Raw genomic sequence first — 24,934 nt, 5'->3', positions numbered from 1 at the left:
GGAATTTAGGTCCCTAACTCCCATTGATTTCAATGGGACTTAGGTGCCTAAAAACTTCTGAGGATCTTGGGGATTTACCCACGGGTGCCCAGTACATTAGTAGCAGTGGTGGGATTAGTACTCAGGAGATCCTGACTCCCAACACCGCTCATTGCTTCAGCCTACATTTTGTAAAATGCTTTGCCATACCAAATGCCGCATTTGTTAGTGTTTTGTGTTCAGTAGAGATGTGGATCTTACATAAGAAATCTTGCCCCTAGACAACGAGAGGGAAGATATGGTACATACAGAAAAGACACCCACCAAGAAAATAGCTATTGTAAAGTAAAGCCATTAAACCTCAATGAGCTGTCCTGCCCCTGCCTAAGATTCTCTATTATTCAACTGCACTAAATGCTCTGTTACCTTCAGGGTGCCGACAGTTTCATCACTGAAATCAGGCTTAGCACACATATACATATGCATACGTTAGTTTGAAGAGAGGCATTCAAAGGTCTTATGATGACTCCCTGTTGAGTCATATAGCCTACTCCTTTTGTTGAAATAAGAAATGATTTCTTCAGCCACTTAAACTTAAATGCCAGTAACTTTCTCAGCTTCAATGATTGGGACTGACAAGAATGAATATATTTAGCTGCCTTAGCCAAAGTAGTGATGACAACAATTTTCGTGTCTTCCATCATAGCAAAAACAGTTTCAATATCAATTTACGTTATTTAAATTCAACTTGCTATTTGTTACTTGTTCAGTTTCCAAAGCTTTCGTTCTTCCCATTCTCAGATCACAGCAATGTACTAAATGTCTTACTATTTACAGATTCCTCTTTTCATTCTAATGGGATCTTCATTTACTATTTCAGTTTAACCCTCTCATGAGTGGAACGTGATCACAGGAACTGCTGTAGCCTGATTTTTCAAAGGTGCAGGCTTCCTCCGTGCATGTACCTGAACCGCCCCTCGCCCCTTGATTTCAATGGGTTGTTGAGTGCTCAAGCAGTTCTGAAATGGAGCCATTTGTGCACCACCACAACACCCCAGGATACGTGAGGACAGGAAGTAAAGATCGAATTGAAACTGGAGCAGGAAGCATTAACTATCTGTACTTTTGAAAAACATTCCAGGAGATTTTTGATGACTGCTAATGCTGCCCTGACTCTCATTTTTTTAGGAACCCTATGTTCCTGTGAGTAACTGAAGTGGCATAATAATAAAAAAGACTTTGACAGACTCATTGAAACTCACCCTAGCGTCCTTCCAGACATAGCTGCAGTTCTGGAGGTCCCTCTGAGTATATTAACTATTAAAATCACCAAACTTGGCTGCAAATATTAATAGAACAAATATACAATAATATTGGAAAGGTGTTTGAACAACAACAAAGGCTAAATGGATCGTGTGTCTCCATGAATCTGAAAGTTGAATGTGAATTTAATGGAAATCCCTGTCTAGTGAATTTCTGCTCTTCTAAATGTAACCTCATCCCTCTCTTTCCCTCTTTTTTAAAGTTAGAGCAGAGAGGTCTAAAATAATTGAAATTTGTGGTATTGGAGTGCAAGTTCTGACTGATCTGTAGCCCTTTCCATGATCTAATATTTTTGGCGACAGTCATGAAGGTTCAGGATTAAATCTTTGGAGTGAAAACTTGACCCTGTTGAAGTCAATGGCAAAACTACTGTTGACTTCAAAGGGGTCAGGATTTCACCTGTGAACTTGTTAGTAACCGGTGTGGTCCTACCTGGTTTCCCCTTTTCCACAGACCTCAATCTTAACAAATTGTTAAGCAAGGTTTGCATGCACCAAACTGTCTCCTCTTTCAGTATTTTCAGATACCTCTGGGTTATGATGTTGCTTCTTTTCTCTCATTTTCCATTTTTCTCTTTCTTAGTCTCTAAGGTGCCACAAGTACTCCTGTTCTTTTTGTGAATACAGACTAACACGGCTGCTACTCTGAATCCTGCAGCACTGCTACTGTCCCCTCTGCCTCTGGTTCCTCCTACTGCAGTTTCCAGCACAGTGACTCTGTCCTCCAAATCAGCAACTTATTTCTCCTCAGCCAGAACTTTGAGATATAGACCAGTCCTTAGTGCCCAGGTTCCACAAAGTCATTCCCAGACTCAAGAGACAATTTTCTTTTGTTTTTGCTTTTAATTTTGACTTAATTTGCAGTTCTTCGAGTGATTGCTCATGTGCATTCCATAATAGGTGTGCATGCTCACCACATGCACCAGTGCCGGAAGTTTTTCCCCTAGCAGTACCCGTAGGGGAGCGCTCCTAGCGACCCCTGGAGTGGCACCGCCATGGCGCAGTATAAGGGGCACTGCGTGCTCCCTCCACCCTCAGTTCTTTCTTGCCGCTAGTGAAGATGCTTTGGAACTGCTGTGCTCCAGCCCTCTGCTGTAGCTTTCCCTGTTTCGACTGTCGTTTAGTTCGTAGATAGTTAGTACCTGTAGTTTAAAAAAAAAAAAAAAAGTTAGTTATATAGATAGAGTAGAACAGTGTTTCTCAAACTGGGGTTGCCACATGTGTAGGGAAAGCCCCTGGAGGGCCGGGCCGGTTTGTTTACCTGCCCCGTCCGCAGGTCTGGCCGATCGCGGCTCCCACTGGCCGCGGTTCGCTGCTCCGGGCCAATGGGGGCTGCTGGAAGCGGTGCGGGCCGAGGGATGTGCTGGCTGCTGCTACCAGCAGCTCCCATTGGCCCGGAGCGGCGAACCGCTGCCAGTGGGAGCCGCGATCGGCCAGACCTGCGGACGGGGCAGGTAAACAAACCGGCCCGGCCCGCCAGGGGCTTTCCCTACCCAAGTGGCAACCCCAGTTTGAGAAACACTGGAGTAGAAGAACCGCACCCGGGTCGGGGCATGCCCCGCGCCCCAGGCTTTAAGTTGTGCGACACTTGTAAACGGCCTATGCCTATAACCCGCACACTAGCCTATAACCCGCACCTATAAGCCTATAATGGCCTATGGCTATGACCCGCACGCTAGCTGCTTACGCTGTCTTGGGGAAACCCAAGTCAGTGACCGCTGCAAAATTTGCAGATCATTTAAGCCTTAGACTAAGAAGGAACAGGACATACGGCCCCAAGCCATATTGATGGAGTCGGCCCTAACCCTGACACCACTCTGCCTCTCCGAGTCGGCACCGAGCACTGTAGCATCGGTGCACGGCAACCCAATGGTGCCTTCCACCAGCCAGCACCACTCCCCATCCACAGGGCACTCTAAGAAGATGAAGAAGCAGTCTTCTCTGTCAAGGCACCAGGGCAAGGCTGGGGGTGAGACTAGACCCGTGCTGTGCAGCTCTCGATCCCCCTCAGCCTCACGATCTCTGACTCAGGTAGAGCGGAGTAGCCCAGCCCACTCTGAGCCGACCTCCCCGGACGCCAATGGCCACATACGGGTGCCCTCCACACCAAATGCCCTGCAGGTGGCTCAAGACATAATGTCTCTCCCAGTACCAGCTGCACCGACTGCAGCGGCTCCCCAGTCCAGAGGCAAGCCAGCGCTTGGACTGCCACAGTTGCCACCCGGGCGGTACCACTCATAGTCGAGGAAAGGTTCCTGACACTGTTCTCCGCAGAGTGACGACGCCTCTCGCAGCCCGCATTGGTCCCCGTCGACCCCCACCCGATTGTCTGGCTGGGTGCCGAGCAGCAGGGAATCAAGAGACCACTCCACATCGAGGGAGCTCAGGCCTAGAGGTCAGAGCATGCCCCGCCGGGACTGGGGCCGACAGTACCGGAGATCGCCGACTCCGAGAAGCCACAGTAGCCCCTCACAGTACCGACGTTGACACTGCTCACACTCTTCATCCTGGTCAAAGTCTCTGGCATGGCACCGCTCCCGCAGCTCCAGGCATAGATCGCCGGCAACCGGCCATCGCGGATCTGCCCGACGGAGCCGTTCATGGAGCAGCTGTTACAGGTGGTACTCCCGCTCCTCTACACCGGACTCAAGGTCTTGAGCCCGGCACCGCTCACGACAACGCTACTCGTCGGTTGCTCATATGCCAGCCCAGCCTCCCCTCGGAGCCGACAGTCAATGGACCAGGCGAGTCCGACGTGGCAGCCCGCCCAGACGGTGCTCTTGGCCAACGCCCTGGTACCAAAGGTGGTGGGTCACTCAGTGGCCGGGGCCTCGGACAGACCGTTCGCCTCCCTCTCTCAACACCCCCAGGAAGGGGTCAGCGGAATGCTCTTCCCCAGCCCCGCGCTCAGAAGGGGACCAAGCGCTGGGATCTGCAGCACCAGTGGGAACCTCCCCTGATGAGGCCATCATGGCGCCTCCTCCTCCTGTTCCCCAGGAGGACACAAAAGCCCAGCAAGAGCTCTTGAAAAGGGTGGCTTCCAGCTTCAGTCTATAGGCTAAAGAGGTGGAGGAGCCTTCGGACTCCCTCTTTAGTGTCCTTTCAAAGAACTCCGGGCGATCTGTCTGGCCTGTGTGGCCTTTCACTCGTGCCTTACGGGTAGGGTAGTCAGAGTTCTCATGGACAACACGGCCTCGATGTTCTACATCAACAGGCAAGGCGGGGCCAGCTCCTCAGCCCTCTGCCAGGAAGCCCTCCGGCTCTGGGACTTCTGCATCACGCACAATATCACCTTGGAAGCCCACCACTTACCGGGCATCCGGAACTCTCGAGCGGATCGCCTGAGCCGGGACTTCTCCTCCCAGCGCGAGTGGTCGCTGCACCCGGAGGTGGCTCACATGATCTTCCGAACGTGGGGCACTCTCCAAGTGGACCTCTTCGTGACCAGGCAGAACCGCCTGTGCCCTCGGTTCTGCTCCAGGAGGGGCCTGGGCAAGGGCGCGATTTCCGACGCCTTCCTTATGTCCTGGTCGGGTCAGCTTCGCTATGCCTTTCCCCCAGTTCTGCTGATCAGCAAGGTCCTGGAAAAAGCCAAGGCAGACAAGGCTCGTGTCCTCATGATCACCCTAGCATGGCCCAGGCAGCACTGGTACGGCACTCTGACGAGCCTGTCCATTGCCCCCCCTCTCCCCCCCGTGGCTGCTGTCAACCCGCCCAGACCTTCTCTCTCAGGACCAGGGTCGCCTCCGGCACCCCAACCTTGCAGCCCTCCACCTCACAGTGATTGCTCTATGGCTAGGCCAAGAGGAGAGGACCTGCCCAGAGGGAGTCCAGCGAGTCCTCCTGGAAAGCAGGAGGCCCTCCACGCATCAGGCCTACCTGGCAAAATGGTCAAGGTTCTCTTGGTGGGCCGCTGATCGCTGTGTCTCACCAGTGGCTGCCCCACTCCAGCTTATACCGGATTACCTCCTTCATCTCAGAGCCCAAGGCCCAGCGCCCTCGTCCGTCAAAGTGCATCTGGCAGCCATATCGTCCTTCCACCCGCCAGTCCAGGGCAACACAGTATTTTCTCACACCATGACCGGTCAATTCCTTAAGGGCTTGGATCGCCTCTTTCCTTATGTTAGGCCCCCAGTCCCAGAGTGGGACCTGAACTTGGTTCTGGCCAAGCTGACAGGGCCTTCATTTGAGCTGCATGCCACATGCTCTTGGTCCCACCTTTTGTGGAAAGTAGCCTTTCTTGTGGCAATCATTTCTGCTAGGAGGGTCTCGATCTCCAGGCCCTGACCTCCGAATCCCCGTACAAGGTATTTCATAAAGATAAGGTCCAGCTCTGCCCACACCCTTCGTTCCTCCCTAAGGTGGTCTCCGCCTATCATATGAGCCAGGACATTTTCCTTCCGGTGCTTTGTCCCAAGCCCCACGTGTCTAATGAGGAGCGCTGTCTTCACATGCTGGATGTGAGATGGGCTCTGGCTTTTTACCTGGCATGAACAAAACCATTCAGGAAGTCTTCACAGCTGCTCATTGCCACGGCCGAACGCATGAAGGATTGACCGATCTCCACTCAGCAGCTCTGCTGCTGGATCACTTCATGTATCCATACATGTTACGACTGGCGGGAGTTCCCCCGCCACCGATTGTGAGAGCGCACTCGAGAAGAGCACAAGCCTTGTCGGCCGCCTTGCTGGCTCACATCCCTATTCAGGACGTTTGTAGGGCTGCTACATGGTCATTGGTCCACTCGTTCATCTCGCATTATGCAATCGTCTCCCAGACCAGGGAGGACGCCGGGTTCGGCAGGGCAGTGCTCCGTCCCGAGTGTCTGTGAACTCCTACCCACCTTCAACAGATATAGCTTGGGAATCACCTATTGTGGAATGCACATGAGCAATCACTCGAAGAAGAAAAGACAGTTACCTTTTCCGTAACTGGTGTTCTTGGAGATGTGTTGCTCATGTCCATTCCACATCCTGCCCTCCTTCCCCACTGTCGGAGTTGTCGGTCAAGAAGGAACTGAAGGTGGGGGGAGCGTGCAGCGTCCCTTATACCGCGCCACTCCAGGGGTCACTAGGGGCGCTCCCCTACGGCTACTGCTAGGGGGAAAACTTCTGGCACTGGTGCACGTGGCAAGCACGCACACCTATTCTGGAATAGACATGAGCAACACATCTTGAAGAACACCAGTTACGGAAAAGGTAACTGTCTTTTATTTATGGGAGCCATTTCTTCACTGGCAGACAGACTCCTTCTCACGCTGCAACCTCCCATCCTCTGCACAAAAATAGCTCTTTAAATGTTGGGATTTTCTTGTGATACTCCACTACTTGCACCTTGCACTCTGCCTAGTCTGGGGATGCAAGTTCAGGGGTTGATAGAGACACCCTCCTGTTATCCCATCAGGATTCAGGCCTCAGGCAGTCCTCTTATGTCAAGCTCCAAACTGGTCCCTGTGCTCTTGCTTTCCTGTTACATTTGTTTGCTTACTCACCAGCAGAGTCAATCAGATTTTTTTCAGAATAAATGTTTGCTCTTTTTTTTAACCAGCTGCACTCAGTAATTCACAGAATTTCAGTCATTTGCAATGGATCTGCCAGGCAGCAGTGTAATGAACAAGGTTCCACTGCTCTTCTGAACTGAATTAAAACATCTGAAGCAGAGAGAGTTTATCTTGCAAGTGCTAAAGCTCCCAGCAGATGACGCAAAGGCAAGTTGTGACAGCTATTACATGTAGTCTGTGCAATTTGGGTGCTTGTTTTGCATTGTCTCTCCTCTAACTATTGAGTCACAGGTTAGAAATCTGACAAGATGTCACTAGTTACTGCTTAGCATCCAAAAAGTGAACATGGAAATAGCTCATGCCCATGAAAAGAATAGTATAGTTTGCTGGGTATGCTGTACGGGAAGTTTCTCTCCTATGGTGAGTTAGTCCAGTTGCAGCAGCACCACACCCGACTCTGCTGGTGTCTCATGAAGGCAAGGTTGAAAAACAGGGTGTCTTGGCTCTGGGGAAGGAGGTGGGTTGGGAGAATGTTGGTTCTCATGTTCCTATCTCCTCATTGGTTGGTTGCCTTCCCTTCTCATTAGCTGCGGGCCTGAGTTGATAGGTTTCTTGGCAGGGAGGATGTATCATGTAGGTATATGACCTATATGTATAATGAATAATATTATTAACAGCTCTGCTATTGGGACTGGAGGCTTTGGAAGTGGGTGGGTTGGTAAGGACTTCTCTCTCCACTGAGCCATCCATCTTTGAGAGTAATAGTGCAAATAGACTTATCTGATCTGGCCAATTTAAAAAATCTCCAGAGGAAAAATCTGTGGCACTGTAGTTACGACATTTGCTGCTGTTAGTGTTTGGAGAAGCAGCAGGTGAACTGTAAATAAGACCATGATGAGGCTGAGAATGACTCTTGTTTTGGGCCTTGGTTTTCTTCTGGTCCATGTTAAAGGTAAGTGATCTTATACCTGGGACTTAGTTTCTGGGGTGAGACAGAGTTAGAAAAGCAATAAAACTTGTGTAATGTTAGCACTGCTTGGTTATTTAGTAACAATTCAAAGAGTTGCTGTTTCTTTTTTTTTATTATTGTACTTTTTTAAAAGTATTTGTCAGATTGACCCAGAGTGTTCAGGTGGGCTCTTGTAGTTTTATATATCTAAAGAAATACATAACTCTTTGGACACACACTTACACACAGAAGGAAAAAAATGGAGGAATTGAGAGATAAGGATGCATGAGTTGAAGTTAGAGCTGACAACCTAAACTGGAGATCTTTCTTTTCTTCCCTCAAATTATTTAAAACTTGGGGTTTTGACTTAGAATGTTGCTTTTAAACAGTAGGTTTAAGATGAAAACTTACGGGGAAATGTATAATTTACAAAGAGAACGTTTGTCCGATAAATACATTTGTACAAATAGACATTTTTAATAGCATATTTGCTCATTGATATTTTGAGGCTTATATTGTAAAAGCAGGTGCCGTGTTTTCAAGATGGCTGTGCTTTAATGTTGTTGCTGCTTTATTGATCTCAAGAGCTCTCTGTTCCTAAAAGTATCGGATTCACATTACATATTCATTCCTAATATTAATACACAGCTGAAAACGTTTTGCCCATCGGGGGGAGGAGGAGTCTGATTGTTATTTCTTCAATATTTGCTACATTCAGAAATAAGTTATATCAGAGCTAACAGCAATATAGAGCAACCCGCATCTGCCGGTGCACAGCACCTTTGCAAACTTTGATTCTTGTTATGTTTTGATGAACAATAAGTGTTAATGGGTGTGTTTGAAATCACTGGTTAACCAGCACTTATCAAAAAATAGTAAATCTTTCCAAGCCTAGTTATAATCCCGAGAAAACTGTGCAATGATAGATGGCAACACAGCCTTATCTTTAGTGACTGGAATGATGCTCTATTAAAGTGAAGGGATGTGTCGGGGGGAGAACTTATCACAGCTGGGGAAGAGGAAATATCAGGGAGTAGTATTACAAAGCTAGCAATATGAACAGTGATGAGCCACAGTCTCTCTAAGATTGGCATGCAGACTTTCTTGTTCTCAAGTATTATCTTATGCTGGGAGTTGTCTGTTTATGTAATACTGGCATCTGCAAGCTAATTTCCACATTCATGAATACCCTCCGTATTACATGGTGTATTTTAATTTATGGGATAGGCACACAGAGCATTGAATTGGTGTGTATAGAGTGTTTTATAAATAAAAACTGGAAGGCATGGAGTTCTGTGGCTGGCTCCCTGCTCTAGCCCCAACTATCCCATTCTATTTAGCAGGTCTGTTTCTGGGGAAGAGAAAAAGTCTGGAGAGAAACACCTCACTTCCACTAGACATACAATGTAGAAGCTCGAGATCTAACATTAGTCTCATTTGCACAGTATAGAAACACCTACTTGCTTCACCTGTGTACCAAATTAGTAGCTGTACTTTGCTGTTCTTTTGGTAGCTTGTACCTAATGATCAGGGTGCTTTCCTTAAATGGCACCTTAGAAAACCAAGGCTGGCTATTTTAAGTCTAGGACAGCATCTACTGAATTTTATTATCAGCATATTTATCTTGCTGTGATGAAAGTTCCAAGGGGACACTCCTCAGATCCAGCCAAGTTGTGTTTGGTGAAGGACCTAGGAAGGATGGCCAATGTGCTTTTATGCCCTTAACCCTGAAGCTGTGGATAGCTGCAGGACAGCTCACCCTTCGTACAGCCTCAGGGCTGGTCTGACTTGCACCTGGCTGCTCGGGCTCCCAAAGATTGCTGGAGCACAGCAGCCTGTTGGCCATGGTCCTGGCTACATTCCCACGCAAGCTGTACAATATGTTATATGGGGATTCCCATGTGTCATGGGAATCCCCAGCTGGCTGGTTAGCCCAGCTTCATGGGCTTTTTCTACCACCCGCTGAGAGGCACAAGGCAGCCCTATCAGACCTGAGGATCAGGCCCCAATATGGTTAAGAAACCAACACACTGGCTGACACTTTACTTATTTTTGTTGTTGGTTGGTTTTATTTATCATTTTTAAAAGACAGTTGATTTTAAGAGTGCTTTACTCTCCACGGCCAACATATCACTAGTCTAAGAAATCACATAGAAAGAGACATCATGCAAAGACAATAGATGGTCAATGAAACCTCCATTAATGCAACAGCAGAACTGAAACCTCAGTAAATGAGCCTGATCTAAAAGGGAACCACGCTTGTTACCTGGTAAATGAGAGATTTGGAAGACTGAAGTGTGCTCACTTCACCAATAAAGGCGGGGAGAGCGCGTTGAGCCTTGTGATTGGGTGAACCCAAGGGGATGGAAGGCTGACTAAACCAACTGGCGGGGGGCTGAGAGGAGGATAGTTCTGCCTGAAGGAATGGGGATGATCTCCTGACTGTCTCCCTGCCTGTGGGAGTTGTCTATTTTGCCCTGAAAGGGGTTTGCCAAACTACGTTGGGAGAAAGCACAGGACTTAGAAACACCAACGAAGGCCAAGACCATAATAGGGTTCAAAAAAGAACTAGATAAATTCATGGAGGATAGGTCCATCAATGGCTATGAGCCAGGATGGGCAGGAATGGTGTCCCTAGCCTCTGTTTGCCAGAAGCTGGGAATGAGCGACAGGGGATGGTTCACTTGATGAGTACCTATTCTGTTCATTCCCTCTGGGGCACCTGGCACTGGCCACTGTCGGAAGACAGGATACTGGGCTAGATGGACCTTTGGTCTGACCCAGTAGGGCCATTCTTATGTTCTTAAGGAGGTCCCTTACATCGTGGGGACTTTTTCCACTGCGAGTAACGCCTACTGCTACCTCAGCAAGGTTAGCAGCCTGGGCAAACGGTGCCCTCACCACCTTACCGCACTCAAGCAGCTTCAGGCATGCAACACCTCATCAAGGTAGTTGGTTCCTCCACATTATGGAGCCCACTTGTGTGGAATAAACTGAACTTGTGAATCCAGGGAAATCCACCCTGGGAGTAGTGTTGCTTGCAGATTGTATGGTGTGTTTCTGATGTACCTAATCCAAATCCATCTTCCCCTTCCCTTTATATGCTTCCTCTATATTTCAACTTGTAAATAAAGTGTACCTTCATCCATTATGGAGGTGTCAGAAGAGTATATGTGTGAGCTATCAGGCTAGTTATAGGGATAAGTACCGGGTCAGTGACAGTCAAAACCACATATGGAGGTAGGGTAGGGTTCCTGACTATGGTAATCAGCCAAGTGGAGTAACCATCAGTTAGCAGCTAGGAACGCAGATGCTTGAAACCATAGGTGCTGACTCCTTGTGTGCTCCAGGGCTGGAACACCCACAGAAAAAAAAAAGGTGGGTGCTGAGCACCCACTGGCAGCCCACCTATCAGTGCCTCCCTCACCCCCCAGCACCTCCCACCCACCGGCGGCCCATCGATCAGTGCCTCCCCCTTCCCTTCCAGCGTCTCCCGCCCGCCACGGATCAGTTGTTCCACAGCGTGCAGGAGGTGCTGGGGTGGGGGAGGGTGAGGTGTGACGGTGGGGTGTGCTCAGGGGGAGGGGGCGGAACAGGGCAGGAAGAGGTGGGGCAGGAAGAGACAGTGTGGAGCCTTGGGGGAATGGGGTGAAGTAGGGGAGCACCCCCCAGCACATTAGAAAGTCAACACCTATGGTTGAAACCCCCTGCGGCCAAAGCAGAAGGACACTGGGTGAGGGCTCCTGTTAATGATTAGCTGCCTGCAGGGGTGACCCATAAAACCTCCTTACATTAAGAAAACATTAAATTAATTCCATGGCATGTATATGCTATTTCGGGGTAGGGGGAGAGCATTTATTGTTATCCAATACACTGTGTTTCCATCTTGACTAATTTGAAGGTCAGGAAGGTTTTGTAGACTCAAAGCCAACAGGATCTTCAGGCACCTGATGGTAATTGCACAAGCAATTTGATAGTACAAAATAACAGACCGCTTTGTAATTTGAGAAAATGTTACATGGTTCCACGAATAAATAGTTTCACTGGAGTAAAATAACAATAATAAAAGCAAATTACACTTCTGTTTTATCAAACTCCTCTCTGAGGTGCCAATTCTGGGATGGGAGGTCCTCTGTGCTATGTAGAAAACAAGTAGTCATCAGTGGGGATCTACGTAGGTATGAAGGGTCCTTGTGTAATATTTAAATCTCAGTCTATGGGATTTTCTACTGAACCGCACCAGGGAAAGCTAATACCCATCCATCCTGATGGAAACAAAAGTATAACTATTTTCAAGAAAAAAATAAACATTAAAAGCAGCTAAGACATCTCTTGCCTCTCCATGCCATCTTGTCTCAAGATGGTCGGAGCGAGAGACAACTGAGATACATTTTGTATAGACAATATGGGACTGAATTCCTCATCCAACAATTCTTTTAACAGTTTTGGTAAAGTGAGAAGAGGATTGCCTCTCTCTGCACGCTCGCTTAAGTCTATTACTTGGAGACTGGCAGACCAAGACTTATTTTTCAGGGTCTCCAGCCTGTGACATGATTGCGCACTAGTTTATGACATCTGATCGAAAGCTGAGTGCGGTCAGTAGAAGCCTTTCCATTGACATTGTGCAAGTTTGGATCAGGTTCTGTAATAGGTAATACTTTGCAATTATTTAATTCCAGGTTAATTTGATCTTCTTTGTTAACAATGACAGATTACTTCCTACTATCTTTTCTAGGGAAGTCTCAAGTTAACTGAATCTTGTGTGTGTGTGTGGGGGGGGGGGTCACTAACTTCTGATCCATATTTCTCATGAGTTGATTCCAGGCATTGAATGCAATATCTTTCTCTCCAGGAGCAAAAAACAAAACAAAACAAAACATACCAATGAACCTGCCTGGGTTGGGAGCTATGAAGCTCCAGAGAGAAAAATATCCTCAGAGTAACACACTGCCACCATCTCCTCTGATGTTAGACTGCATACATTGACCCAGCTGTCTTGACTTTTCAAACAATGTATGTGTCAGTGGAGGTATAATGCCAAAGAAGGAAAACAGTAAAATGCTTGCAAAGGATAAATTAGTGAAGGCTGGGGGTAGGCACTAGTGACTACGTGCACTCTAAGGGCAGTCCTTCTTTATGCCTCACCCCCATGCCAGCAGCAAGGAGTGAGGCAGGGCCTGAGTTAATGACTATTATGATTGTTGTTGAACTTAACATCACCAGAGCCCAGTGTACTCCAGCTCCACCACCTCAGAGAGCTGCCCTACCTAGACAGCCAGGGTTTCCACCCCAGGAGGGGAAACCCCAAGGTTTGTGAAGCTGGCAAAGCCGATTCTAAATCTCTTCAGGGTGTCCCTTATGTCTGGGTTGGGAAGAAAGAAGTTTAGAATCAGCTCTCTGTCCCATTTGTGCCGTGCTAAGTAAAATGCAGAGAAAGATGTGCACAATTTATTGTAATGTTAATCAGGACTCAAGTCATCATGCTGAAAACATACATCCAGGGTAAGTGAAGAGTCTGTGGTTGAATTTTTTTCAGTATTGTTGCAACCTCCACTTCCTTTTTGGTTGGTGGTGTTGCCCCTGGGCCCAAACAGTTAGCTAGTATTCAAGGCCTTGCCAGATTGTTTCTGTTAGGAGGAGAAACCGATGATAGAGTCAAGTATTTCATTGGTAAATAATCTTGTTTATTTACAAAAAATGTACACAAAGTCCTTTCTCTGAACCAGGGCCGGCTCCAGGCACCAGGCAACCAAGCTGGTGCTTGGGGCGGCACCTGGAGGGGGGCGGCGCGGCGCTCAGGCCGCCGGGGAGAGCGGGGCCACAGCCGGGCTTGCCGCCCTCCCCCCGGCGCTCTGGCCGCCCTTCTCCCGCGCCCTCCCCCCGGCTGCCGGGGGGAGAGCGGCGAGCCCCTGCTGGGGCTCGCCGCCCTGCGCTCTGGCCGCCGGGGGGAGAGCCGAGCCCCAGCCGGGGCTCGCCGCCCTCTCGCTGCCCTGCCCCCTGCGCTCTGGCCGCCGGGGGGAAAGCCGAGCCCCCGCCGGGGCTCGCTGCCCTGCCCCCGGCGCTCTGGCCGCCGGGGGGGGGGGGGAGGAGAGCCGAGCCCCCGCCGGGGCTCGCCGCCCTCCTCCCAGGGCTCCGGCCGCCCTCCCCTCCGGCGCCCTCCCCCGGGCCGCCGGGGGGAGAGCGGAGCCCCCGCCGGGGCTCGCCACCCTCGCCCCGGGGCTCCGGCCGCCCTCCCCCCGGCGGGAGAGCGGAGCCCCCGCCGGGGCTCGCCGCCCCCCCCCCCCGGGCTCCGCCCCCCCCCTCCGCGGGGGGGGGGGGGGGCGGGCGGAGGCTTTTTTGCCTGGGGCGGCAAAAAAGCCAGAGCCGGCCCTGCTCTGAACACAGTAGGAACAAACAGGAGGCAATTTCCTTGTTCAGAAATCCAAGCCTGCTTCCCAGCCAGTCCTGTGCTTCAAGGAGCTCTGTTTCTGTGCCTTCTCCAGGCCATGCTACAGTGCGTCTCAGGCTTTCTGCTGGATTTCTGGTCCTGTCCACATTGGGCACACACACACACAGTTCCACCAATCAGTGCCTTAGCCTGTGTGTTTGCAGTCAGTGCCAGGGAAACCCCTCTTATTTTCCCTGAGTTAGTTCTTGTTCATGTCTTCCCATGGAGTGCTGGGCTGATGGCTTCTATTGTTTCAGCTATCTTACTCCATAAAAGTGTTTAATTACTTCATCCATTTAGTGTGAATGAAAGATGGCTAGCACACCCATCAGATTCAGTGAGGTGTGTAATTGCCCATTGATCAAAGACACACTTGCTGGCAGCCACTAGTACCCTCCAGCACAACAGTAGCATTGTTTTATAGAGCCCATTTTCTCAGGCCTGGTCTACACCTAAAAGTCATGTCGACCTAGCTATACTGGTCAGGGGTATGAAATATTCACACCCTTGCGAGACATAGTTAAACTGACCTAAAGCCTAGTATAGACGCTTCTAGGTTGACAGAAGAATGCATCCATCAGCTTAGCTGATGCCTCTCAAGAGGATGGATTTACTTTACTACTGCATTGGGGGGGAAAAAATCCTTATTGCTATAGTAAGTGTCTACACTACAGCAGTTCAGCTGTAGCTGTAGTGTTGGTAGTGTAGATGTAGCTTCAGTAGCATAAAATAGAGAAGACATTAGCCTTGATTCTCTGCTGCTATGCTCCTTGTGTAGTAATTTGCTCCAGCAGAGAGTGAGGACAGGTCCACACTGAAAATTTACATCAGCGTAGCTATATCTCTCTGGGGTATGAAAAATCCACATACCTGAGAGACGTAGCTAGGCTGATCTAACCACTGTAGACAGTGCTAGGTCGACGGAAGAATTCTTTTATTGACCTAGCTACAACCTGTCAGGAAGGTGATTACCTACAGCGACGAGAGAACCCCTCCCTAGACATCTGTGCTGCTGTAGCATTTTAAGTGTAAACATAGCCTGAGTTTAAAATGCCACCATTGTGCATTCTGATTTGGTAGCGTTATATGCCCACTTTGGACAGATATAAATGACTACACACAGATAGGCTATTCCTTACCTTTATGACATCAAAAGGCCAAAACTGAAGTTGCACCATAGAACTTTATCCAGAGAATATAAAGAAAAGCTCTCGCTTTGTACACCGTTAAAAGAGCTATCGCTGAAATTGTAATTTGATCCAGCAGTAATTGAAATTACTGCTGGATCAAAATGATCTCTTTGCAACAGTGCTGAACTTACTTGAAGTTGTGGTATAAATTTGGCTTGGCATTAGCTGAAGAGCAATATTACTCAAATCTATCCTACCTATGCCACAGCCAAAAATAATGTATATGTTTTACTGTAGATTTCTTTGATGCATAGGCTGTATTTAAAACATGTTAGTTCTTGTCTCACTCTTCTGTTTTCTTCAACCAAAGATAGGATAAAGTAGTATTTGCTCAAAGACCAGAGCTGCTTCAGTAGTAATATACCAATATGGTTATCTGGCATATCCAGTTGGTTAGTGATTCTTTCAAGGCAAATTATGGTGGCAACCCCTACTAGCAACTACTATTTCTTCACACCCTCATTAAAATCATATGCCATAAAAATGCTTGTTGATGGAAGTTTCTTATCTTAAGGCTTGATACAAAGCATACCACACAGACACAGGATGTGGCTGTCATCTCTCCTGTCCTGTCAGGCTCTCTTACTTGGTAGTTTTCAGTTGTTTTTTTATTATAAGTAATTTTTTTCATCCAAAACACTAGCAAAAGTACAGTAGTTCAAACTGATGCATTTTTAATAGGTGTATCAGTGCTCTGCTCTCAACAGCAAAGAACAGATTTTAATTAATATTTCCAGGGCACACTAATTTTACAGTGCTACGTGAATGAATTTTGATAATAATCTGCAATATTGGGGGGGAGCACAACACAATTTAGTTACAATAGCTTCACCAGGTAATATAAACCATAGTAGCTTTACATCAAAAAAATCACATTGACATTCTTCTAAAACTGTCCACTCTAAGACTGCAATCCAGCAATCACTTATGTACATGCATAACTTCACTTATATGAGTAGTGTTATTTAAGTGAATAGAATAACTCACGTTAATAAAATTATGCAGTATCTAAGTTTTTGCTTGATCAGGACCTAAATACATATTTCCCTCATGGTATAACTATTTCTAGAAGTTCGTTTCAGAGGTTTTATTTTATTTATTTATTTTTATTTTTATTTATTTTATTTATTTAGAGGTAAAGCATTTTAAAAAAGTCCTTATCTGTCCTTTGAAAGAAGCAGCTTAACCAATATTTTCCTTCACATTTTAGTCTGTCTCCATCCTCACCACAAGTCACTCAATACTCTTTCTTCCTGGATCTTTCCCCGTTTCATAGCATTTTATGTTTGTGTAACTATTAGCTTCACAGGCAGGAACAAAATATTCCAGCCACATGATATGCTCAGGAAATCCTTTTTTAAATATTTGCTAGCTCTGCTGCTTTTCCCTTAGGAATAACAAAATGTTATCTCCCTCATAAAGACTACCAATTGCCTTTTTCTGCTTATCTGTAAGATCTTAACCCAGTCTTGGCGTAAGTGGTCTCAAGTTAGCGTTTTTATTTTTTTTTAAATCCAAATCCAAATATTTTAATGCATTAACTCAGAGTGACTAGAGTTATCTACCATAGCTTAAAGCATATCATTTTGATTTTATCTCTCCGTTTATATTTAATTTTTAAAACAATTACACACACTTTAAATAACTGAGATGTTTGTTTCTTGTAGACACCAGTCCTGTAACCTGAGCCACTCAGGCAGACCTTTATGCCTGCACAGAGTCCCATTGGAGAGTATGGTCACTGAGGCTTTGCCTGGGGAGATGCATCTGCCCATATGGATCCAAATGCAGGCTCAAGGTCTAAATCTAGAGATGGAAAGGAATAGCTAGTAATTGGACCCGTGCCTAAGACACCTCTATAAAGTTCAAAATAATTATGGTGTAAAAATTATTGTTGCTTCCTATGACAGTGAACGGGTTTGGTTCTCAATATACAAAGGGTTAACTCTAGCTCCACTTGCCCTTCACCTTGCTGAAGTGCCCCCTCCTCCGCCCAGGCAGCTGAAGGAGACACAGAAGGAAGAGAATGCTTGTGAGAACATAGGGCTCCTAGCCCAGATACGCCCAAAGTTAGGGACTCTTTTATGTTGGTTTGCTTAAGGTAACTTAGTTTGATTATACTGACAGAGATAGGCTCCTGCTCGTTATGCTGCTTTATGTCTGCTGAGTCACCCTGCCAGCTTACACTCACTGGAAATGAATGGAGCACAAAAGTAAAAAGTGTGTACGTTTGTTTGTTTTTTTTAAAAAAGGTCACATCATTGTGATTAGAATGACTACAGTGATAGTAATTCTGAGCTGACTTTAAAATCTGCCCACCCCACATAAAATTAGCCCACAAAAAAAAAGCATAAATGGAAGCCAATTTGCCTCCTCTTAGACATCTATGTTACTGTAAGAATTCCTAGTTATGGCTATGATTCACTGACTGTAGGAGTGTTGCTGTAAAATGGTCTAAAACAGCTTTTCAGCAGAGTACACAGAGGCACTTGGAAAGCCACACTGTCAGAGTGGTTGCCATTTCCATTTCTAAGCAGTAGGGCCATAGCCATGGGTGGGCCATGGCCCACCCACTTGGCATCCAGGCCCACCCAAATCTGAGTAGGTGTAGAACTGCTACAGTGACCCAGAGCACCACTACAGCACCCGAAATCCAGGATGAAGCTACGCATCCACCCTTCAGAAAGCCACACTCCAGCCATTTTCTGAGTCGCCACATGCACGTGCCCAGCTCGGCAGGTGAAGCCCTGCGTTTGGGTGCACCAGTGCTAGGAAGAGGGTGTGGGTCAGGGGAGAAGCTGAGCTAGCAGGTGCTCAGGGGCTGCCCATTGGCCAGCAGTGCTCTCCACACAGCTCATCCCCTGCACGGCCGAAGGCAGCGGCAAGGCCAGTCTCTTTGCAGCACTCCCTGGAGAGGATACACTTTGCTGGGCAATTCAGTACAGAGTCCAGGCCAAGTTTCACACACAGGCAAGCCCCTGTTCATGCCCCCGCAGTGCAGCCAGAGCCGACCCCGCACGGGGGCCGTAGGAGACGCGAGCCCCCAGCTGAAGGGCAGCAGCCCATACCCTGCAACAAGGCAATGGCTTCCTCTCTTCCCCCGCTGCAGAGTCATGGCACATCTGAGGAGATCCGCCCTCCCCAGCCCAGGCAGGCTGCACAGCCAGTCGGCATGGCCAGTGGATAGCACAGTCTGTCATTACCCGTCCACCCAAAAGTTGGGGCCCACCCACATTTCCACTCCTACCTACGCCACTGCTAAACAGCTAAAAAACCCAACAATTGAGTAAAGTAGATCTGTGCCCAGAATGATTCAATAAACAGTGTATGTGCAAAGGTAGTGTAGACCCATTAGCTCTAGAAATCTCTTCTTTATTAGCATGTTAGCCTAAAATGAAGACTACTACCCTCAAAATTGATCAATCATCTGCGGGCTAGTATTGGTTAAGCTCCTTGAACTATGACTTCAACACAGTACACAGAGAATCATATTCAGAACTCCTACTGTTTGTAAGGAAAGTGGTTCCCTTACCTCTCCTACACACTGATCTGAAATGGACCTGCTGGCCAGCTTGTTATGGAGAGGGTCCATGCTTAATTTATGCCTGGGCTTAGCCCTTGCACCTCTAGGCTTGGCAGTTCATAGCCCCGACACCTCTGGGCTCGCCACGTCAGTTATGAAAGTAAAAGAATTGTTTGGTCCCCAGCACCTAATTATTTGAGCACCACTTTCATTACAAATTAAGCACTGGAGAGGGTTATGGCTGTTTCTGACGGTGATAATGGAACTTGTTTCATTAGTGGCTAATGCGGATGATTCCTGAATGTTCCAGTTACGAGCCCTGTTCTTCACTGAAGTTTTCACCAGTAATTGTGTGTATATGATAGAATCATAGAAGATTAGGGTTGGAAGAGACCTCAGAAGGTCATCTAGTTCAATCCCCTGCTCAAAGCAGGACCAACCCCAACTAAATCATCCCAGCCAGGGCTTTGTCAAGCCGGGCCTTAAAAACCTCTAAGGATGGAGATTCCACCACCTCCCTAGGTAACCCATTCCAGTGCTTCACCACCCTTCTAGTGAAATAGTGTTTCCTAATATCCAGGGCCGGCTCTGGCTTTTTTGCCGCCCCAGGCAAAAAAGCCTCCGCCCGCCCCCCCCCCCCCCCGCGGAGGGGGGGGCGGAGCCCGGGGGGGGCGGCGAGCCTCGGCGGGGGCTCCGCTCTCCCACCGGGGGGAGGGCGGCCGGAGCCCCGGGGCGAGGGTGGCGAGCCCCGGCGGGGGCTCCGCTCTCCCCCCGGCGGCCGGGGGGAGGGCGCCAGAGGGGAGGGCGGCCGGAGCCCTGGGAGGAGGGCGGCGAGCCCCGGCGGGGGCTCGGCTCTCCCCCCAGCGGCCGGGGGGAGGGCGCGGGGGGGAGGGCGGCCAGAGCGCCAGGGGGAGGGCGGTGAGCCCGGCTGTGGCCCCGCTCTCCCCGGCGGCCCGAGCGCCGCGCCGCCCCCCTCCAGGTGCCGCCCCAAGCACCAGCTTGGTTGCCTGGTGCCTGGAGCCGGCCCTGCTAATATCCAACCTAGACGTACCCCACTGCAACTTGAGACCATTGCTCCTTGTTCTGTCATCTGCCACCACTAAGAACAGCCTAGCTCCATTATCCTTGGAATCCCCCTTTAGGTAGCTGAAGGCTGCTATCAAATCCCCACTCACTCTTCTCTTCTGCAGATTAAATAAGGCCAGTTCCCTCAGCCTCTCCTCATAAGTCATCTGCTCCAGCCCCCTAATCATTTCCGTTGCCCTCCACTGGACCCTCTCCAATTTGTCCACATCCTTTTTGTAGTGGAGGTCCCAAAACTAGACACAGTACTCCAGATGTGGCCTAACCAGTGCCAAATAGAGGGGAATAATCACTTCCCTCGATCTGCTGGCAACGCTTCTACTAATGCAGCCCAATATGCCATTAACCTTCTTGGCAACAAGGGCATACTGTTGACTCATATCCAGCTTCTCGTTCACTATAATCCCCAGGTCCTTTTCTGCAGAACTGCTGCTTAGCCAGTCGGTCCCCAGCCTGTAGTGGTGCATGGGATTCTTCTGTCATAAGTGCTGGACTCTGCACTTGTCCTTGTTGAACCTCGTCAGATTTCTTTTGGCCCAATCCTCCAATTTGTCTAGGTCTCTCTGGACCCTATCCCTACCTTCCAGCATATCTACCTCTCCCCCAGCTTAGTGTCATCTGTGAACTTGCTGAGGGTGCAATCCATCTCATCATCCAGATCATTAATGAAGATGTGGGGGTAAAAACAACCCCGGGACCAACCCCTGGGGCACTCCGCTTGATACTGGCTGCCACCTAGACATTGAGCCATTGATCACTACCCATTGTGCCTGATGATCTATCCAGCTTTCTATCCACCTTATAGACCAGTCATCCAATCCATACTTCTTTAACTTGCTGGCAAGAATATTGTGGGAGACTGTATCAAAAGCTTTGCTAAAGTCAAAATATATCACATCCACTGCTTTCCCCATATCCACAGAACCAGTTATCTCATCATAAAATGCAATCAGATTGGTCAGGCATGACTTGCCCTTGGTGAATCCATGTTGACTGTTCCTGATCACCTTCTTCTCCTTCAAGTGTTTCAAAATGGATTCCTTAGGGACCTGCTCCATGTTTTTTCCAGGGACTGAGATGAGGCTGACCGGTCTGTAGTTCCCTGGATTCTCCTTCTTCCCTTTTTTAAAGATGGGCACTATACTTGCCTTTTTCCAAACATCCAGGACCTACTCCAATCACCACGAGTTTTCAAAGACAATGACCAATGGCTCTGCAATCACATCAGCCAACTCCCTCAGATGCATTGCATCTGGCCCCATGGACTTTTGTGTGTCCAGCTTTTCAAAATAGTCCTTAACCTATTCTTTCACCACTGAGGGCTGCTCACCTCCTCCCCATACTGTGCTGACCAGTGCAGCAGTCTGGGAGCTGACCTTGTCTGTGAAGACCAAAGCAAAAAAAGTATTGAGTATGTCAGCTTTTTCCACATCATCTGTCAATAGGTTGCTTCCCTCATTCGTAAGGGTTCCACACTTTCCCTGACCTTCTTGTTGCTAACGTACCTGGAGAAACCCTTCTTGTTACCCTTCACATCCCTTGCTAGCTGCAACTCTAATTGTGCTTTGGCCTTCCTGATTACACTCCTGCATGCTCGAGCAATATTTTTTTCATGTGCTGTGTTTACTGTCTGCAGAAACTAGTCATGTCTCTGCTGAAAATCAAAAAGGAATCCTACAAAAAGTCAAACAGGGATACCATTTCTGAGGAGTACAAAAGAATGGCACAAGCATGTAGGGACAAAATCAGAAAGGCTAAGACTCAGAATGAGTTACACCTAGCAAGGGACATCAAAGGCAATAAGAAGAGGTTCTATAAATAAATTAGAAGCAAGAGAAGGACAAAGGGAAGTGTAGGGCCACTACTTAGAGAAAGAGAGTTAATAATGGAGAACATCAAGAAGGCTGGGGTGTTTAATGTCTACTTTGCTTCAGTTGTCACTAGAAAGGTAAATTGTGACCGGATATTTAATATAATTAATATTAACAAAAAGGGGGAAGGAACGCATGTCAAAATAGGGAAAGAACAGGTTAAAAAGTATTTAGATAATTTAGATATATTAGGGTTACCATACGTCCGGGTTTCCCCGGACATGTCCGGCTTTTGGGTCTTTAAATAGCCGTCCGGGGGGAATTTGTAAAAAGCTAAAAATGTCCGGGATTTCCCCCCAGATGGCTATCTAAAGACCCAAAAGCGGTTGACAGGGCAGCCGCGCCGGATTGAGCGGCTCACTTGGGGCCGCTCCGGCAGCAAAAGCCCCTCCCCCGCTTCCCCCTCCCCTGCAGCTTCAGCACGCCGGCAGCGCTGCGTGGGGCATAGGCACCGACTGTAGCCGGCACCAGTGGGTGCTTGCGCCCCCCCCCCCGCTCCCGGCTCCGCCCCTTCTCCGCCCCCATTCCAACCCCTTTCCCAAATCCCAGGCCCCATCTCCTCCCCCGGGCGCGCCGCTTTTCCCCTCCACCCCCCTCCCTCCCAGACTTTTGCGCGGCAAGCCTGGGAGGGAGGGGGGAGAAGCGGAGCGCTCAGGGGAGGTGGCAGAGCAGAGGTGAGCTGGGGCAGGGGGGCGCGGGGAGGGCTGCCCGTAGCAGGTAACGGGGGGCACAGGGGAACCGCTACCCGCCCCAGCTCACCTCCGCTCCGCCTCTGCCTGGTGCCTTGAGCGCGCCACTCCGCTCCGCTTCTCGCCCCCTCCCTCCCAGGCTTGCCGCCGAACAGCTGATTCGAGGCAAGCCGGGGGCGGGGCGGAGAAGCGGGGCGGCTGCGCGCTCAGGGGAGCAGGCAGAGCCAGAGCGGAGGTGAGCTGGGGTGGGGCAGGGCAGGGAGCGCGGCGAGTCAAGGGACAGGGAGCAGGGGAGGGTTGGATGGGTCAGGGGTTCTGGGGGGACCTGTCAGGGGGCAGGGGTGTGGAGAGGGATTGGGGCAGTCAGGGGACAGGGAGGGTTAGATGGGTTGGTGGTTCGGGGGGGGGCAGTCAGGGAACAGGCAGCGGTTGGATAGGCGTGGGAGTCCCGGGGATCTGGCGGGGGCAGGGGTGTGGATAGGAGTCAGAACAGTCAGGGGACAGGTAGGGCGGGGGGGGTCTCAGGAGGGGGCAGTTGGGGACAAAGATAAGGGAGGCTTAGATAAGGGGTGGGGTCCCGGGGGGTGATTAGGGGCAGGGGTCCCGGGAAGGGGCGATCAGGGGACAAGGAGCAGGGAGGGTTGGATGGGTTGGGGGTTCTGTGGGGAGCAGTCAGGGGGGCGGGAATTGGGAGGGAGTGGCTAGGGGGCGGGGCTACCCCCCGGAGTGTCCTCTTTTTTGAAAGTTCAAATATGGTAACCCTAGATATATTCAAGTTGGCAGGGCCTGATGAAATTCTTCCTAGGGTTTGTAAGGAACTAGCTGAAGCAATCTTGGAGCTGTTAGCAATTATCTTTGAGAGCTCATGGTGGACAGGTGAGGTCCCAGAAGACAGGAGAAGGGCAAACATAGTACCTATCTGTAAAAAGGGGAACAAATTGGACCCAGGGAATTATAGACCAGTCAGCCTAACTTAGATACCTAGAAAGATACTGAAAGAAATTATTGAGCAATCTATCTTTAAGCAGCTAGAGGATCGTAGAATTATAAGTAATAGCCTACATGGATTTGTCAAGAACAAATCATGCCAACCCAACCTAATTTCCTTCTTTGACAGGGTTACTGGCCTAGAGAATAGGGGAGAAGAAGTATACATGATACATCTTGATTTTTATATGGCTTTTGACACAGTCCCACATGACATTCTCATAAGCAATGGAAATGTGGTCTAGATGAAATTACTATGAGGTGGTTGCAAAACTGGTTAACAGACCATGCTCAGTAGTAATCAATAGTTTGTTCCCAAACTGGGGAAGGGGGTATCCTGTGGCTTCCCACAGGGATTAGTTCTGGGTTTGGTACTATTCAATATTTTCATTAATGACTTGGATAATGGAATTGAGAGTATGCTTATAAAACTTGCAGATGGAACCAAGCTGGGAAAGGTTGAAGTACTTTGGAGGATTGGATTAGAATTCAAAATGACCTTGACAAATGAGAGAACTGGTCTGAATTCAACAGGATAAAATGCAATAAAGACATGTTGCAAGTATTTCACTTAGAAAGCAAAAATCAAATGCACAACTACAAAATTCAGAATAATTGGCTAGTTGTTAGTACTGCTGAAAATAATCTGGGGATTCTAGTGGATCACAAATTGAATATGAGTCAATAATGTGATGCAGTTGTGAAAAAGGCTACTATCATGCTGGGGTATACAACAGGAGTGTTATATGTAAGACATGGGAGGTAATTGTCCTGCTCTACATGGCACTGGTGATGCCTCACCGGGAGTACTGTGTCGAACTCAGGGTGTCCCACTTTAGGAAAGATGTGGACGAATTGGAGAGTATCCAAAGGAGAGCATTAAAAATGATAAAAGGTTTATAAAGGTTTAAAAAACTGGCTACGTTTAGTCTTTAGAAAAGAAGATGGGGGGAGGGGAGAGAACAACCTGATAGACTTCAAATCTATTAAGGGCTGTTATAAAGAGGACAGTGATCAGTTGTTCTCCATGTCCACTGGAGGTAGGACAAGAAGTAATGGGCTCAATCTGCAGCAAGGGAGATTTAGGTTAGATATTAGGAAAACTTTTCTAACTATAGCTCTGGAATAGGCTTGCAAGGGAGATTGTGAAATCCCCATCATTGGAAGCTTTTAAGACCAGGTTTCACAAACACCTGTCAGGGATGGTCTAGGTTTACTTGGTCCTGCCTGAGCACAGGGGCTCAACTTGATGATTTCTCAAGGTTCCTTAAAGACCCAAATTTCTATGAAATTATGATACTCTGATCTTTATCCAAGCAGCCAATTGTACAGTTAAAGTTAGTGGTTCTTTTGGACACAAAGTAAATTAAATTGGGCAACTAAATTAAACATATGGTAAAAATATTATTCTCTA

At 48.5% G+C, this 24,934-nt stretch overlaps 1 protein-coding gene across 1 annotated transcript in view; it reads left to right on the top strand.

The window, feature by feature from the left end:
* The first annotated feature begins 7,692 nt into the window (after nucleotides 1-7,692).
* XG (Xg glycoprotein (Xg blood group)) overlaps nucleotides 7,693-24,934 on the top strand; it is a 30,538-nt gene continuing 13,296 nt past the window's right edge. Inside the window, exon 1 of the mRNA XM_065423452.1 lies at nucleotides 7,693-7,753. Within this exon, the coding sequence (XP_065279524.1) occupies nucleotides 7,693-7,753 (61 nt within the window). The remainder of the gene's footprint in view (nucleotides 7,754-24,934) is intronic.

This window comes from Emys orbicularis, chromosome 1, assembly GCF_028017835.1.
Source record: "Emys orbicularis isolate rEmyOrb1 chromosome 1, rEmyOrb1.hap1, whole genome shotgun sequence".
NCBI lineage: Eukaryota > Metazoa > Chordata > Testudines > Emydidae > Emys > Emys orbicularis.
The sequence above is the reverse complement of the archived record's forward strand: the minus strand, read 5'-3'. Positions and strand labels throughout refer to the sequence as shown.